The sequence below is a fragment of the Capra hircus genome, chromosome 21 (genome assembly GCF_001704415.2).
Source record: "Capra hircus breed San Clemente chromosome 21, ASM170441v1, whole genome shotgun sequence".
Classification (NCBI taxonomy): domain Eukaryota; kingdom Metazoa; phylum Chordata; class Mammalia; order Artiodactyla; family Bovidae; genus Capra; species Capra hircus.
The window spans coordinates 67,266,563-67,279,667 of NC_030828.1; the positions used below are offsets into that span (position 1 = coordinate 67,266,563).

General features: G+C 44.5%; 1 protein-coding gene across 1 annotated transcript; it reads left to right on the forward strand.

The window, feature by feature from the left end:
* On the forward strand, nt 421–9,233 carry EIF5 (eukaryotic translation initiation factor 5). The gene is made up of 12 exons (XM_018066205.1): nt 421–609; nt 743–952; nt 1,999–2,278; nt 2,390–2,471; nt 2,965–3,137; nt 3,405–3,516; nt 4,538–4,680; nt 4,942–5,100; nt 5,570–5,731; nt 5,993–6,157; nt 6,455–6,589; nt 6,968–9,233. The coding sequence occupies exons 3-12, from the start codon at nt 2,207–2,209 to the stop codon at nt 7,055–7,057; spliced, it is 1,293 nt and encodes a 430-aa protein (XP_017921694.1). The 5' UTR covers nt 421–609; nt 743–952; nt 1,999–2,206; the 3' UTR covers nt 7,058–9,233.

Below are 13,105 nucleotides of genomic sequence, written 5' to 3' on the forward strand. Positions count from 1 at the left end.
CCTGAGCTTCGGAGGATAAAAGGCGGCACGTGGGACGAAAGACGCAGACCCTCTAAGCTTCGCCCTCTGCCCAGGCCTAGGGAATTGTGGAAGAAAACCAACTTCTTTCTCAACACTGGAGGACGAGGGGCACCGGAAAAGAAGGGACAGAGAGGAAGCCCCGAGAGTTCCCGCACCCGTCTCGGGAACACCTGAGGGAACGCGGCCTCGGGAGCCGCGACGCAGCCAGCGGGGGAGGGGGAGGACCAACCGCCATCTTCCCCGGCGCCCAAACCGACAAAGCGCAGTGTAGCGGCAGACCTCTGCCGCCGAGGCCCGCCCACTCTCGCGAGACCGCGAAGGCCTCTGGGAAAAGCGGGGGAAGGGAGAGCGAGAGAAGGAAGCCGGAACGCGGGGCTGGGGGCGGGCGGAGGCGGCGAGTGGAGCCTCAGGAAGCAGAAAGGGCGGGGAAAAACGCGACAGACGCGGCATGCAGGCCAATGACGAGCGAGCTCGGGCGAACCGCCAGCCAATGCGCTGTGCGGCTTGGCGCGGGGGGCGGGCGCTGGGGCCGAGGGTAGCTTGAGCGCGGCGGCGGCGTTGTTCAGTCAGAGCGAGAACATTCCAGAGGTGAGTCCGGTGGAGGGGCGGTAGCCCCGCGCCCCCTCCCCCGCCTCCCCGCCCCCTCGACCCCCGCGGGCCGCTGGCTGGCGGGGAAGGCGCCCCGACGCCCGCAGCTCACTGCGCCGTCTCTCCGCGCCAGGTCGCCAGGCCCCGGGCGCTGAAGGGTGTGGACCCCGGACGTCGCTGGGACAGCCCCTCCCCGCTGCTCGGCGGCGCCTGGCCCGGCCGCTGCTCGCTGCGCTGCCTCCGCCGCCTCCGCCGCCGCTCCTCGGACTCGGGTTCGCGCGCCTCACTTCATCCCAGTCCCGGGCGAGCAGCGTTGGGTTTATGTCTTTATTTGACGAAAACGGTGAGTCGGCGAGCGGGCGGGCTCGGGCCGGTGGGGAGATGGCGGCCGCACAAGATGGCGGCGCGCCGCGTGACCCGCGCGCGCGCGTGAGTGTGTGTTTGTGAGCGCGCGCGCGCGTGTGTGTGAGTGTGTGGCGCAGTTCGGGCGGGCGGCGGGGCCGGCCTCCGCGTCCCCTCCTCGCCGCACCCGCCTCTCCTCCGCCCCCACCGCGGCCTCCCGGGAGCGCGCCGCGCGGCCCCGCCGCCGCCCGGGGCTGACTCAGGCCTAATTGCTGCATTTATGAGTCATCGCCGCGGCGGGGCGGGGCGGGGCCGGCGCCCCTCGGCCGGTTTCGCTTCCCCCGGCGGAGCGGCGGCCCTGCGTCCGCGGAGGGCGCCCCGGGCGGCGCACATGGCGGAGCTGCCGTGGGAGCTGGCGATGTCGCCGCCGGCGCCGCGCCCGCCTTGCGGGTGCCGCCGGGTCAGCCCTGACAGCTGGGGGCCGGCGCGAAGGTGGCCGGGTGTTTGCATAGAGAAGGGGAAGGGGTCCACACTCCGCGCGCGCCAGTCGGGCAAGATCGTGCTCCGCGGGCGTAGTTAACGGAAGTGTGGTTCTGAAGTAAGCGCTTGCAGCCAAAGGCTTCGACCTCGAAGATCAACTCCACAGCCTGCCGTCTTGAAGTGATGTTGATGTGTCTGAGAAGTTTGTGGGTACCACAGTCTGGGTTGGTGGGGGTGGAGGTAGGTCTGGGTTGGTCCTTCGGTTAAAATACGGCCAACCCACGGAAGCAAGCCGTTGACATGATGACTGGTCTGATGAAAAGCTGATGCAGCGTAATTTGTCCTGTTTCAGTCAGGCATCGACCCAAAAAAAAGTCACATCTTCGTCAAAATGAAGGCTTTTTGTTGCTACACGTGTCCCGTGTTACGTGAGACTAGTAGCTGTTCTTTGTACATAAACTCATGTTTTTAACGTAGGGGAAGTAGGCGTAATTATACAGAACGGACAGGGAGGGATTTCGTTGCAGGAGTTGTTAAACGTGGGGGTTGGTTTGTTTTCTCTTCCAGAGCTGTTGCGCAGCCACTGGCACCTGTATTGGGGAAACATAGCATACAAGCAAGAAGCTTACAGCCTCAGCGGCGAAAAATTTTTCATGTCAGAGACCGAGAACTCTTGCAGTCGTTTATGTCATCCCTTCTTCTCCAGACAGAGGATACCAAAAAATTGCAATCAAAGATCTCTTCATCTTATTGATAAAGTCACTAATAAGCCAAAATGTCTGTCAACGTCAACCGCAGCGTGTCAGACCAGTTCTATCGCTACAAGATGCCCCGTCTGATTGCCAAGGTAATACTAAATCTTCATTTTAGTAACAAGTGCTAAGCCTTTTTCATGGATTATTAAAGGTTACTTCTCCCAGTGTGGACAATGCAAAATTAAACTTTTTACTTCCTTTAGGTTGAGGGCAAAGGAAATGGAATCAAGACAGTTATAGTCAACATGGTTGACGTAGCGAAAGCGCTTAATCGGCCTCCAACGTGTAAGTAATGCTTCTTGAAAGGAATCTGAGAAGGCATTTTATTGACATAATTGTGATGCTCTCTGGTCTGCAAATCTTGCCTGAATTGAGTTAGCTTTTGAGTTAAATGGAAACTTGGATTTAAAACTGATTGATAGCGTTAGTTAGTATATAAAGTTACCAGGGCAACACTTTCTTAATCTTGTCCATTTAAAAACTGATAGATTCATGTTGATGTATCGCAAAACCAATACAGTATTGTAAAGTAAAATAAGTTAAAAAAATAATAGAAAAAAGAGTAATAATTCTATAAATGAGAGTGAGGAGCTAAAGAATCCTAGAGTAGGAAATGGCAACCCACTGTAGTATTCTTGCCCAGGAAATCCCATGGACAGAAGACCCTTGTAGGGTACAGTCCATGGGGTCAAAAAAAGTCGGGCGTGACTTGAGTGACTTAGCACTCATCCAGAGATGAGTTAATTGTAATAAATTAAAATTTTTTCCCCCCAAATAGATCCCACCAAATATTTTGGTTGTGAGCTGGGAGCACAGACCCAGTTTGATGTTAAGAATGACCGTTACATTGTCAATGGATCTCATGAGGCGAATAAGCTGCAAGACATGTTGGATGGATTCATTAAAAAATTTGTTCTCTGTCCTGAATGTGAGAATCCTGAAACAGATCTGGTGAGTGCCTTTGAGGTTCTTGAAGGTAGGAGAAAAAGTGTATTTATTTCTGTGATGTCACCAAATCATGTTTCCAAGAAGGCAGAGTAGACTTACATAAATTGCAAAACCTCAAATTTTATAGATGTTTCCATACTGACCTTATGTTTAAAAAAATTCTTTTGATGTTAAACTGGTGTTTAGGTGGCTTTTGATGGTTAGTTTCACACTTTGTTTTTGAATTTTCATCATGTATTAATGGGTGACATATTTTTCCTTTTTTGACAGCATGTCAATCCAAAGAAGCAAACAATAGGTAATTCTTGTAAAGCCTGTGGCTATCGAGGCATGCTTGACACACATCATAAACTCTGCACATTCATTCTCAAAAACCCACCTGGTAAGTGCTTGTGATGAACTTCTAAAACCTTGACATAAAGCAACTGATTGTTGAAAACAGTGGAAGTGTCTTTACCGCTATACAGAATAAGGTTAACCCTTGAACACCTGTGCAGGTGAAAGTTTGCTTATAATAAGGTCAGCCCTGTGTATACAAGGATCAACCAACCAACAGTGAATAGTGTAGTACTGTAGTATGTAATTATTGGGGGGGGGGAACTCCATGTAAATGGATCTGTGTGGTTTCAGCTTACATTCAAAAGTCAGCTGTTTGATAAACCTGCTGTTGTATGTACTATTAAAGGTCAAGTACAGGCTACCATTAAACTCAACCATATCCTCAATTTTTAAGATGTTTTAGGATGTATGAAATATTGGACAAATTGTGATGGGGTCATAGTAAAGATCTACTTCTGGATTGTTCAGTTGCTAAGTTGAGTCGGACTCTTTGCAACCCCATGGATTGCTTCTGGAATACTCATTTGTACATGAGGGCCTTGGCTCAGTAGGCCAGAGTGGCTTTAGAGCATGCAAGCAACACTCTGTGGCAGATAAATCAAAATTGTCTGACACAATTTGAGCTTGCTATAGCAAGAAAGTCTAACCTATTCCGGTGTTCTCTTTTCTGTGAGACTAGCCGTTACATAGACTTGAACACAGTTCTAGTTTTTGGCTGAAGCATAGTTGAGAATACCCTTGTTTATCAGTTTATGAGGAGTGGAAAGAGAGGGTCATGAGTGCCAACTTTGAACTTTTAAGTACTTGTGTGGTCTTTTTTTCATTGTTGAGTTGCTACATGGCATCGAACTCTTAATTTTACTAAAACAGCTAATACCTCTGATATTTACTGGCTTTTCTTTCTTAGACTCAGTTGCCTACCTATGAAACATAGTGGATGAATTTGATTTATGAACCCTTTTAGAATTATAGGTAGCATTTTCTGTGGCTTTCTGAGGGCAGGGTTTTAAATGTTAATGGTGGGCAATAAGGTGTAATGTCAACTTTCCTTTTTATCCGTGTAGAGAATAGTGACAGTAGCACAGGAAAAAAAGAAAAGGAAAAGAAAAATAGAAAGGGCAAAGACAAGGAAAATGGCTCCGTTTCCACCAGTGAGACACCACCACCACCACCACCAAATGAAATCAGTCCTCCTCCACATGCTGTGGTGAGTGCAAGGTTTGAGGGGGGTGATGGGCACTAAAATTGTGTAAAATGTGACCTTTGGTTGAGGTGTGCAGAAACAAACTGCTTTTCTGTGAACAGCGTACCAGTACATTGGGTTCCAGGTGCTTATTGGTTGATTAGAAGTAAATAGAAATTTAGTGAGAAAATGATAATTTCACTAGAAATCTGGATTTTTTTTTTTTTTTTTTTTTTTTACACCTTTAAGGTCTCTTTGGCCAAGCATTTTTGTTATTAAAAACAGGAAGAAGAAGAGGATGACGACTGGGGGGAGGATACAACAGAGGAAGCTCAAAGGCGTAGAATGGATGAGATCAGTGACCATGCAAAGGTTTTAACCCTCAGCGATGATTTGGAAAGGACTATTGAAGAGCGAGTCAATATCCTGTTTGATTTTGTGAAGGTAAAAACATTGTGTTGATCAGTAAGTCAGCTTCTACCCAGTCTTGAGCTTTTACTAGATATTTATTTATTACCTTAAGCTATTTGTTCAAAAATTTTTTGAGGGTGGTTCCAGGCAGTTTTTGGCAAGTGTGTATTTAGAAGTTCTAGAATCTTAAGTAAGGGAAAGGTTCATCAGAGTAGTGACTATGGTGCTGTGCTTAGTCACTCAGTCGTGTGCAGCTCTTTTGCGACCCCATGGACTGCAGCCTTCCAGACTCTGTGGAATTGTCCAGTCCTGAGTGGGTAACCGTTTGCTTCTCTAGGGGATCTTCCCAACCCAGGGATCAAACCCATGTCCTCCTGCATTGCAGGCAGATTCTTTAGTGTCAGAGCTACCAGGGGAGCCCCAGGGACAGTGCAAAACGTGCGTCCATCTCGCTGAATTGCTTCTTTTGGTTTTTTTTAAACTTGCTTCCTTTTATTTGCAGAAAAAGAAAGAAGAAGGTATCATTGACTCATCTGACAAAGAGATTGTAGCTGAAGCAGAAAGACTGGATGTAAAAGCCATGGGCCCTCTTGTTTTGACTGAAGTTCTTTTTAATGAGAAGATTAGAGAACAAATTAAGAAATACAGGCGCCATTTCTTACGAGTAAGCGAATTGTTCTGTGTTCATTGTGAGATTTGCAGATGTGTGACTTTGGAAACACCATTTCAACCTCCTGTTTGTTCTGTCATCCTGAAAAAATGGAAATAACTGACCTACCTTAACAAGCATGAGAGTATCTGGAAAATGCTACATGTGGTCCCGTATATGTGAAGTAAATTAGAAATCTTTAAGCATTGACTTCTTACTGTTATAGGGCTGTCACATCTAAGAAAGCTTATTAACACCAAGAATATCTATTTGCAGTTTTGTCACAACAACAAAAAAGCTCAGCGGTACCTTCTTCATGGTTTGGAGTGTGTGGTAGCAATGCATCAATCTCAGCTCATTTCCAAGATTCCACATATCTTGAAGGAGATGTATGATGCAGACCTTTTGGAGGAAGAGGTCATCATTAGCTGGTCGGAAAAGGTGGGGAATATATTGATAAGCTCTTAAAGATTAGGATTGGGGCTTTTTTGGAAAAAGTTTCCTAACACCTAGTCTCTACTTGCTTGACTGGTATAACCTGTAGGGTGATCCCCACCATGGTAGCTTCTAGTAATGACCAAAGAAAATCTTTTGCTCTTTGCTGAATATGTTTAATCTGTTGAGAGTTTGAGATTAATATGTGTTCCAGTCTCCTCAAAGGATGGGTATAGACAATTATGTATAACTCAAGTTACTGTTAAGTTGTTTGAACTAAAAGTTTTACTAAACGTTTTTTAGATCTCTAAGAAATATGTCTCAAAGGAACTTGCCAAAGAGATTCGTGTTAAAGCGGAACCTTTTATAAAATGGTTGAAGGAAGCAGAGGAAGAATCTTCTGGTGGTGAAGATGATGATGAAGATGAGAATATTGAGGTAAACACTGGGGAAATTGTTAAATACCGTGTTAGTGGTAAGTGAGAATTACAAAGTGCCAATATTGGATAATTGCAAATTAAATGTAATTAGGAAGGGAATCACATTAATAGAAAAGATGCTAGAAATCTCTCCTCTCCCCAGACATCGTGATTTCAAATAAATACTGTGTGGGTTCTCAAAGGGAGGGTTTGTTTCACCTCAGTATATAGGGATCTGTAAATGTAGAGTGTTAACTTAGTTTTTACATAAATTCAAAATTTTTCATGAACAAATGGCTCTTTCTAGGTAGTTTTTCTGCTTTGTTGACCACTATTGTTTTTACGAGCAGTTTTGCTGGGATAAAAGTTTACAATGAAAAATCTTCTGTTTTACCAGGTGGTGTATTCAAAGACTGCCAGTGTACCGAAAGTTGAAGCTGTAAAGTCTGACAACAAAGATGATGACATTGATATTGATGCCATTTAAAGGGGTGGGTGCAGCCTAGCTTAACAGTGTAATGCTGAGAATCTTTTTGCATCATTGGCCAGAAGTGCAACATGAATGTGCAAAAGCTAAAATGGCTTAACATCATGCTACACTTTTCTACTAAAAATGTGTTGCTGTGAGTGGTCTGTATTTAAACCCAGCAAGACATCTAGGGAGTCCATACACATATCAGTGAACAGGTGTAGTTTGCTTATTTATAGCATGTTTCTTCTTGAAAAATTAGTGGTGGACACATTTGGATCACATTTATACAGTTCTAAAAAATAAAGATTTGATTTTGGTCATTCTTCAGATTTTTGACTCTGAATGGCTTAAGTAAGCTAAAATAATTGGCTCCTTTAAAAATGCTGCACCATCATTTAACCTGATAGGATTGTTGGAGCCTGTTCGATATTAGGTGCCGAGACTTAAAGAGGTCCTTTAGCGGAATGTGAACATAAGCTTATAAATACCTTACTCAGTCATTAGGAAATACATAGTGCTTTCTAAGTCTTATCTCTAGTCCCTGAAATTGGCATCTGATAATGTATATCCTTCCCGTGCCAAGGTGGACAGATAATCAAATGACAGTGCAACACCTTTATCTTACTGAGAAGCTAAAACGACCTGAGTGTCTATAAATTTAAGAGCAGGTTTTGAAACTTGAATTGTGTTTGTTTTTTTAAAAGTCTATATTTGCCCCAATTTGTAGTCTCGAAGTCGTATGCATTGCACGTTGGATGAGCCAGGGGAATTATTACATTAACATAAAAGCATTTTATTATGTGTATGTAGCTGTTGCTTTATACTGAAAGAAAATGGAAATATGGGGGAGTGATTAAATACTAATAAGCTATGGTTTTATTTGAGGGAAATAGGAAAAGATGCAATTAATCTCAAGCAAAAACTGAGCGTAACTTCTCAGCATTTACTCTTGATTCAAATTACAGTTTCAGAATATTTAGACATACTGTATCTTTTGTTCAGTGTGAATTTTTCCCTGGATACTATGGTTCTTTTTATTTTTGCATTTGGATACATAACTTAAGCTTTTTCCGTTTTTGTTGCTATCTTGCCAAAATAATTATTAACTGTGTCTCAAACTCCCTGCCACAACCCCCAAAAAATGTGTTATTTTAAAAAAAAAGCTAAAAGCATGTTTCTAAGTCATAACCTATATTTTGGTGTAAGACTTGGTGTGTTTTTATTTCATAGTGAATATAGTGAGATACCCAAGAAGACTGGTGATGGCAACTAGGGCCTGACCCAGCCTGTCCTGGGCTTTAGATTTGGAAATAAAATCGTTGGGAATTGCTTGCCCAACTTGCTGATCTAAACTCACTTGACAGAAGGGCTTATGGGTACATCTTAGAAGTCTTGAAGGTACAAATTTACACAGAAAATAGAGTGTGGAAATCAAATGCATGGAGTGAATTTTGTTTGGAACACTGGCTTATTATTCATCTCTTTGTGATCCATCTCATAGATTACAAGATGTTAACAAATGTATGTAAGTTTTTTTCACATTGAAATTATATAATCTGGTATAATAAAACCTTGTTAGCTTGATACTTTAAGGAAAAACACTGGCATTCTCACTGGGGAGATACAAAGTGGTCTCCAGCTGCCTTTTTTTTTTTTTTTTTTTAATAGATTTTGTTGAGATTGAAGGAGAGTCATGTGTCTATGTAGAGGGAATGTGCTTTGTCACACCAAAGAGAAGAGGCTTTTGTAAATTCACATCTTACCTAGGTGTTAAATGTCTTGCCATTTTCTGTAATTTGGAGGAGTACCAAGTTGGATTCAGGATACCCATGATCAAGCTAATGAGGTTCTGTTCTAGAAGGGTTTTTTCCCTCTTTTCCTCATCCCCCCTGCCTCCCTTAAATCTGAAGGATTTCGTTCAGGGCTTCTAAAACACTAAAGAGAAAATTTTGGCTTAGACCAGTGTTCAGTCTAGTGCCAAACTTAAAATGGGATTCAAATCCACGTAGTAAGGAATTTATTCATAGCAGCTATCCTGATAGAGTGATCTTTCACTTTGCTCTATTCAACTGTCTTAAAATTTCCTGTTTCAAACAGCTGTTATTTGATTAAAACAATGTTAAAATTATTTTTGTCTCTGCTTTAATATTAACCTGAATTTTTGTTTATAAAGTTGGAGAATTGAAAACTCCCTTTTGGTAGCTGTTGCTTCAAATTTGTGTTGGATGTTCTTTGTGCCGTTGTGTCCCTACTCAGAAAACACGTGTTGCTAATTATAATGGCTTTCCTTAGATCTTGTGTTCCTAATCTGTATCTCAAATTGATTAGAAACTGAAAAAATCTGCCTTCATCTGATTTCTTAGTTGATTAGTGACTTTAGGTGGATCAAGTATGTAGTTAAATAACGGTATAGCATTTCTCTTTAGTTAAGAAAGGAATGTTTCTACAATTCTCTGAGGGTAATGAACTTAGAAAGTGCTATGTGGGGTCCTAAAGGTTTGAAAGAGAAGTGGTATTCTCTGAAATCCGGTATGTTCTACGTTCAGCTGTGTTAGGATTGCTTCCCACTGTTTAATGCACTAAGCCTTTGACCTGGACATAACTTAAAAGCTGGCCTTCCCAAGAGTGGAGAAAAACAACAAAAGGGTACTGGTGTGGATGAGCCTTCTACATTTTGTGAGTTAGCTCAATCTTTGTGGTATCTGAGATGTATTAGTCACTCAACTAATGGTCACTCAACTAGTCTGGTTCCTGTGTCTTGTAGTGCTTAGATAACATGGTTAAAGCCCAAACAAGATTCTGCTGGAATCTACTTAAATTTCAAGTCAATTTTACTTTTAATGAAACCAAACTCTTAGAGGTTTAAATTTTTGTACCAGGCAAACCTTATCCAAGGAACTCTGATTGCTAGTATTCATCTGCCAATATTCCAAGAGTAGCTCCAAAATGCTGGCTTGTCCAGTTCTGCGGTGTCAGTTTCAGTGGTTGCACAGGTTTCAGCTGTACCTGACCATTCCGAAGCTTCAGAGTGCTCTCAGTCCCAGGAACAGCGTAGCGCTTGAATCTCTCTGCCCCTTCACTATCGTGTGGTTTGTGTTCCATGTTTCCTAAATTGAGTTATGCTTACACATCTCTATTCCCAGTACTCTGTATAGGCCATTCCACAAATGACACTTCTTAAAGACTTGCTGAAGTTGTTAAGGCTGACCAGTGCACAGCCTCCAGAATTTGTCCTTTTGAGCCCTTTGTTCATAGGAGGTTGGGAGCTCAAGTTCAGGGTTCTATATTCTAGCCCTAGCCCAGTAAAGAGGTCTTCAGAAATCAGATTGCCAATTCTCTGCTGTTCAGTTGCTATGTTCTGTCCAGCTCTGCAACACTATGGGCTGTAGCACACCAGGCTTTGCTGTGCTTCACTCTCCTGAGTTTGCTCAAATTGACATCCATTGAAATTGGTGATGGCATCCAACCATCTCATTCTCTGCCGCCCTCTTTTACCTTCAGTCATTCCCACCATCAGGGTCTTCTACAGTGAGTCAGCCCTTCACGTCAGGTGGCCAGAATACTGTAGCTTCAGTATCAGCGCTTCCAGTGACGGCCTCACGTGCCCTACCTATACTGGCCTGCATTTCACACTTGCTCCAGCTTTGTCCCTACTCTAAGGCTTACTTAATGGCTACACTTGGTCTGCATTGCCGCATGTGGTCTTTCTCTAGTGGTAGGTGGACTCCAGGTGCCCAGGCTCACGAGCTGGCAGCAGGTGGGCTCAGTAGTTCCGATGCATGGTCTTAGTTACTCCATGGCCATGTGGCATCTTTCCAGACCAGGGATTGAACCCAAGTCTCTAGCATTGGCTGGTGGAGTCTTCACCACTCAGCTGCCAGGACCCCTGTGCCCAGTTGACACAGAAGTGGAACTCTGGAGAAGGGAGGAAATGATTGGGACTTTGAGGAATGTCTTTAAGAGGTAGCATTTCAAAGAGTAATTTGCCTGAAAGAAGTAAGTAGGGGAGCATTTCTGAAAAGTAGAAGCTCCTCTTAGCTGAATGCAGTGCATGGTGGTGGTGAGGCTGGAGGAGAGGACATGACCTGGAAGCTGAGCCCTGGAGGGCTGAATGTCTACAAGCTGCAGAAATGGAATTGCATTTGTATCCTGCTGCCGGGAGTGCTAAGCCACTGTGGGAATGGAGAGACGTGGGAGTGGATATCTATATCCCATGGCTCACAAAACCAGCAACTGCCTCAAGGGTAGACTGGTCAGATGAGGATTCACATTGCCTCAGGAAGGCTGGGGTCCCCAAGCAACTTGGCTGTTCTAAGGGCATAGTGTCAAGTTGGAAGGATTAACAACCCCAAACCCCAGTCCCACCTGTAGCAGAATCTGGAAGTGCAGGAGTAATGGAATTTTCCCTTGAGACAGAGATCTCCTGTCTGGGGTAAGGGCAGCACCCAGGAAAGGGTTCCAAGTTGGGAGCAGCCATCAAGTGGTTGCAGTGTTAGATTCTTCACAGAGCAAAGGAAAGTAGTTGCAGATGTGATCAGCAGTCATGAGTAGTCAAGTTCATTTGGTGACAACCCCGAAGTCATGGTGTGGGGGAGACGGGTTTCCCAAGGGTTTATGACGGTTGTATTGCACAAGCGTGGCCTTGTACAGATCCAAAGATAGCAGGTCCAGCCTTGTGGACACAGATGATACCATCTAGGCAAGAAAGAACGCTTCCTCCAGGGTGCTGCTCACCTGTCTGCTCTCAAGGTTTCTCTTGAGTGCCTCCACTACCCGAGTTCCCGGCCCTGCAGGGCTGCACCAAAACAGAGTGTGGCTTTTTTATGGCAATCGGGCTTCTGTTGAAGCTGTTTAATGCCTAGTTTTCCAGACTTCCCGGTTCAAATCTGATGGGCTCCACGGGTCTTCAGCATTTGTCAGGTTGATTTCCAGTACTAGGAGCTTCACTGGCAGCTCCAGTCAGATGTACCTGGGAGTGAAGCGGGGGGGGGGGGGGGGTGTGGATTTTAAACACTGCTGCCAAAGGCTACCTCACAATGGGAATTTGTGATTGGAGCCAGAGAAATCCTAGTCCTTGGAGATACCTGGAACAGGTTACTTTTCACTGGAACCTAATTTCTCTGTAAAGGACATTTGCTCACCAGCCACCTCATCCCACCAGTTTAACAGCAGATGGACTCTGCCCTTCCGTTGAGTGACCAGCACTTCAGTTTTCCTGTGTGGGAGGCAAGAGGGGACAGGACATGGGTCCTGCTGAGGCGATCTTCCAGTCTGCTGGAGGCACAATTTGCCTTTGGGAAGCTGCTGGAGGTTACTTTAGCGAGGTGGCCTTGCACAGTTGTGGTTAGCATCTGTGAGTGACGGTCAGTGACGGTTTCCTGAGAGGATGCAGAGTGGAGGAGTCAATGAGTTTAGTGACGTTCTCTGGGCCACCAGGGAGACCTGAATGATTGAGCCAGAGACCTGAGTAATACTTGATGTGAAAGAGAAGATTGGTGGCCAGGATATAGGTAACAACACAAGGGACATCAGAGAGCTAAAGATGTGGAGAAAGTCAAGAAGATGATGTCTTAACAAACTGTCAAGAAAAAAAATTACGGAGTCGTATTGAAAAGTACAGTAGCTAAAGTGAGAAATTCACTAGAGGGATTTAAGGCTGCATTTGGGCACACGGGAGTCGGGAAACTTTAAGATAGGCCAATGGAAATTACTGACTGAAAAATTTTTAAATAGAACCTAAGTGACCTGTGAAACATGAAGAGTAACATACGCATTGTGGGAGTCTCGGAAGAGACAGAGCTAAAAGGGTGAGAATATTTGAAGACATAATGGGTGAGAAGGTCCCTAAGTAAGTGAATGAGGCTCCACAAACATCCAAGAGACTTAAGTTCCAAGTAAGATAAACAGCTGCCAGAGACCATCAGATTTCTGAAAGGTACAGAGATCTTGAAGGCATTAGGAGAGAAGCAAGTCCTACAGGGCCCCAATAACACAGATTTTGCATCAGAAATCTCAGAGACCAGAAGGCAGTGAGTTGATACTACTTTTAAAATGCTGAAAGAA

Excerpts from the sequence above, each read along its gene's own strand:
- EIF5 (XM_018066205.1), top strand. The coding sequence starts at position 2,207 with ATGTCTGTCAACGTCAACCGCAGCGTGTCAGACCAGTTCTATCGCTAC. Across the intron at positions 3,517-4,537 it reads CATTCTCAAAAACCCACCTG|AGAATAGTGACAGTAGCACA; the intron begins GTAAGTGCTTGT and ends TTATCCGTGTAG. Across the intron at positions 4,681-4,941 it reads GTCCTCCTCCACATGCTGTG|GAAGAAGAAGAGGATGACGA; the intron begins GTGAGTGCAAGG and ends TATTAAAAACAG.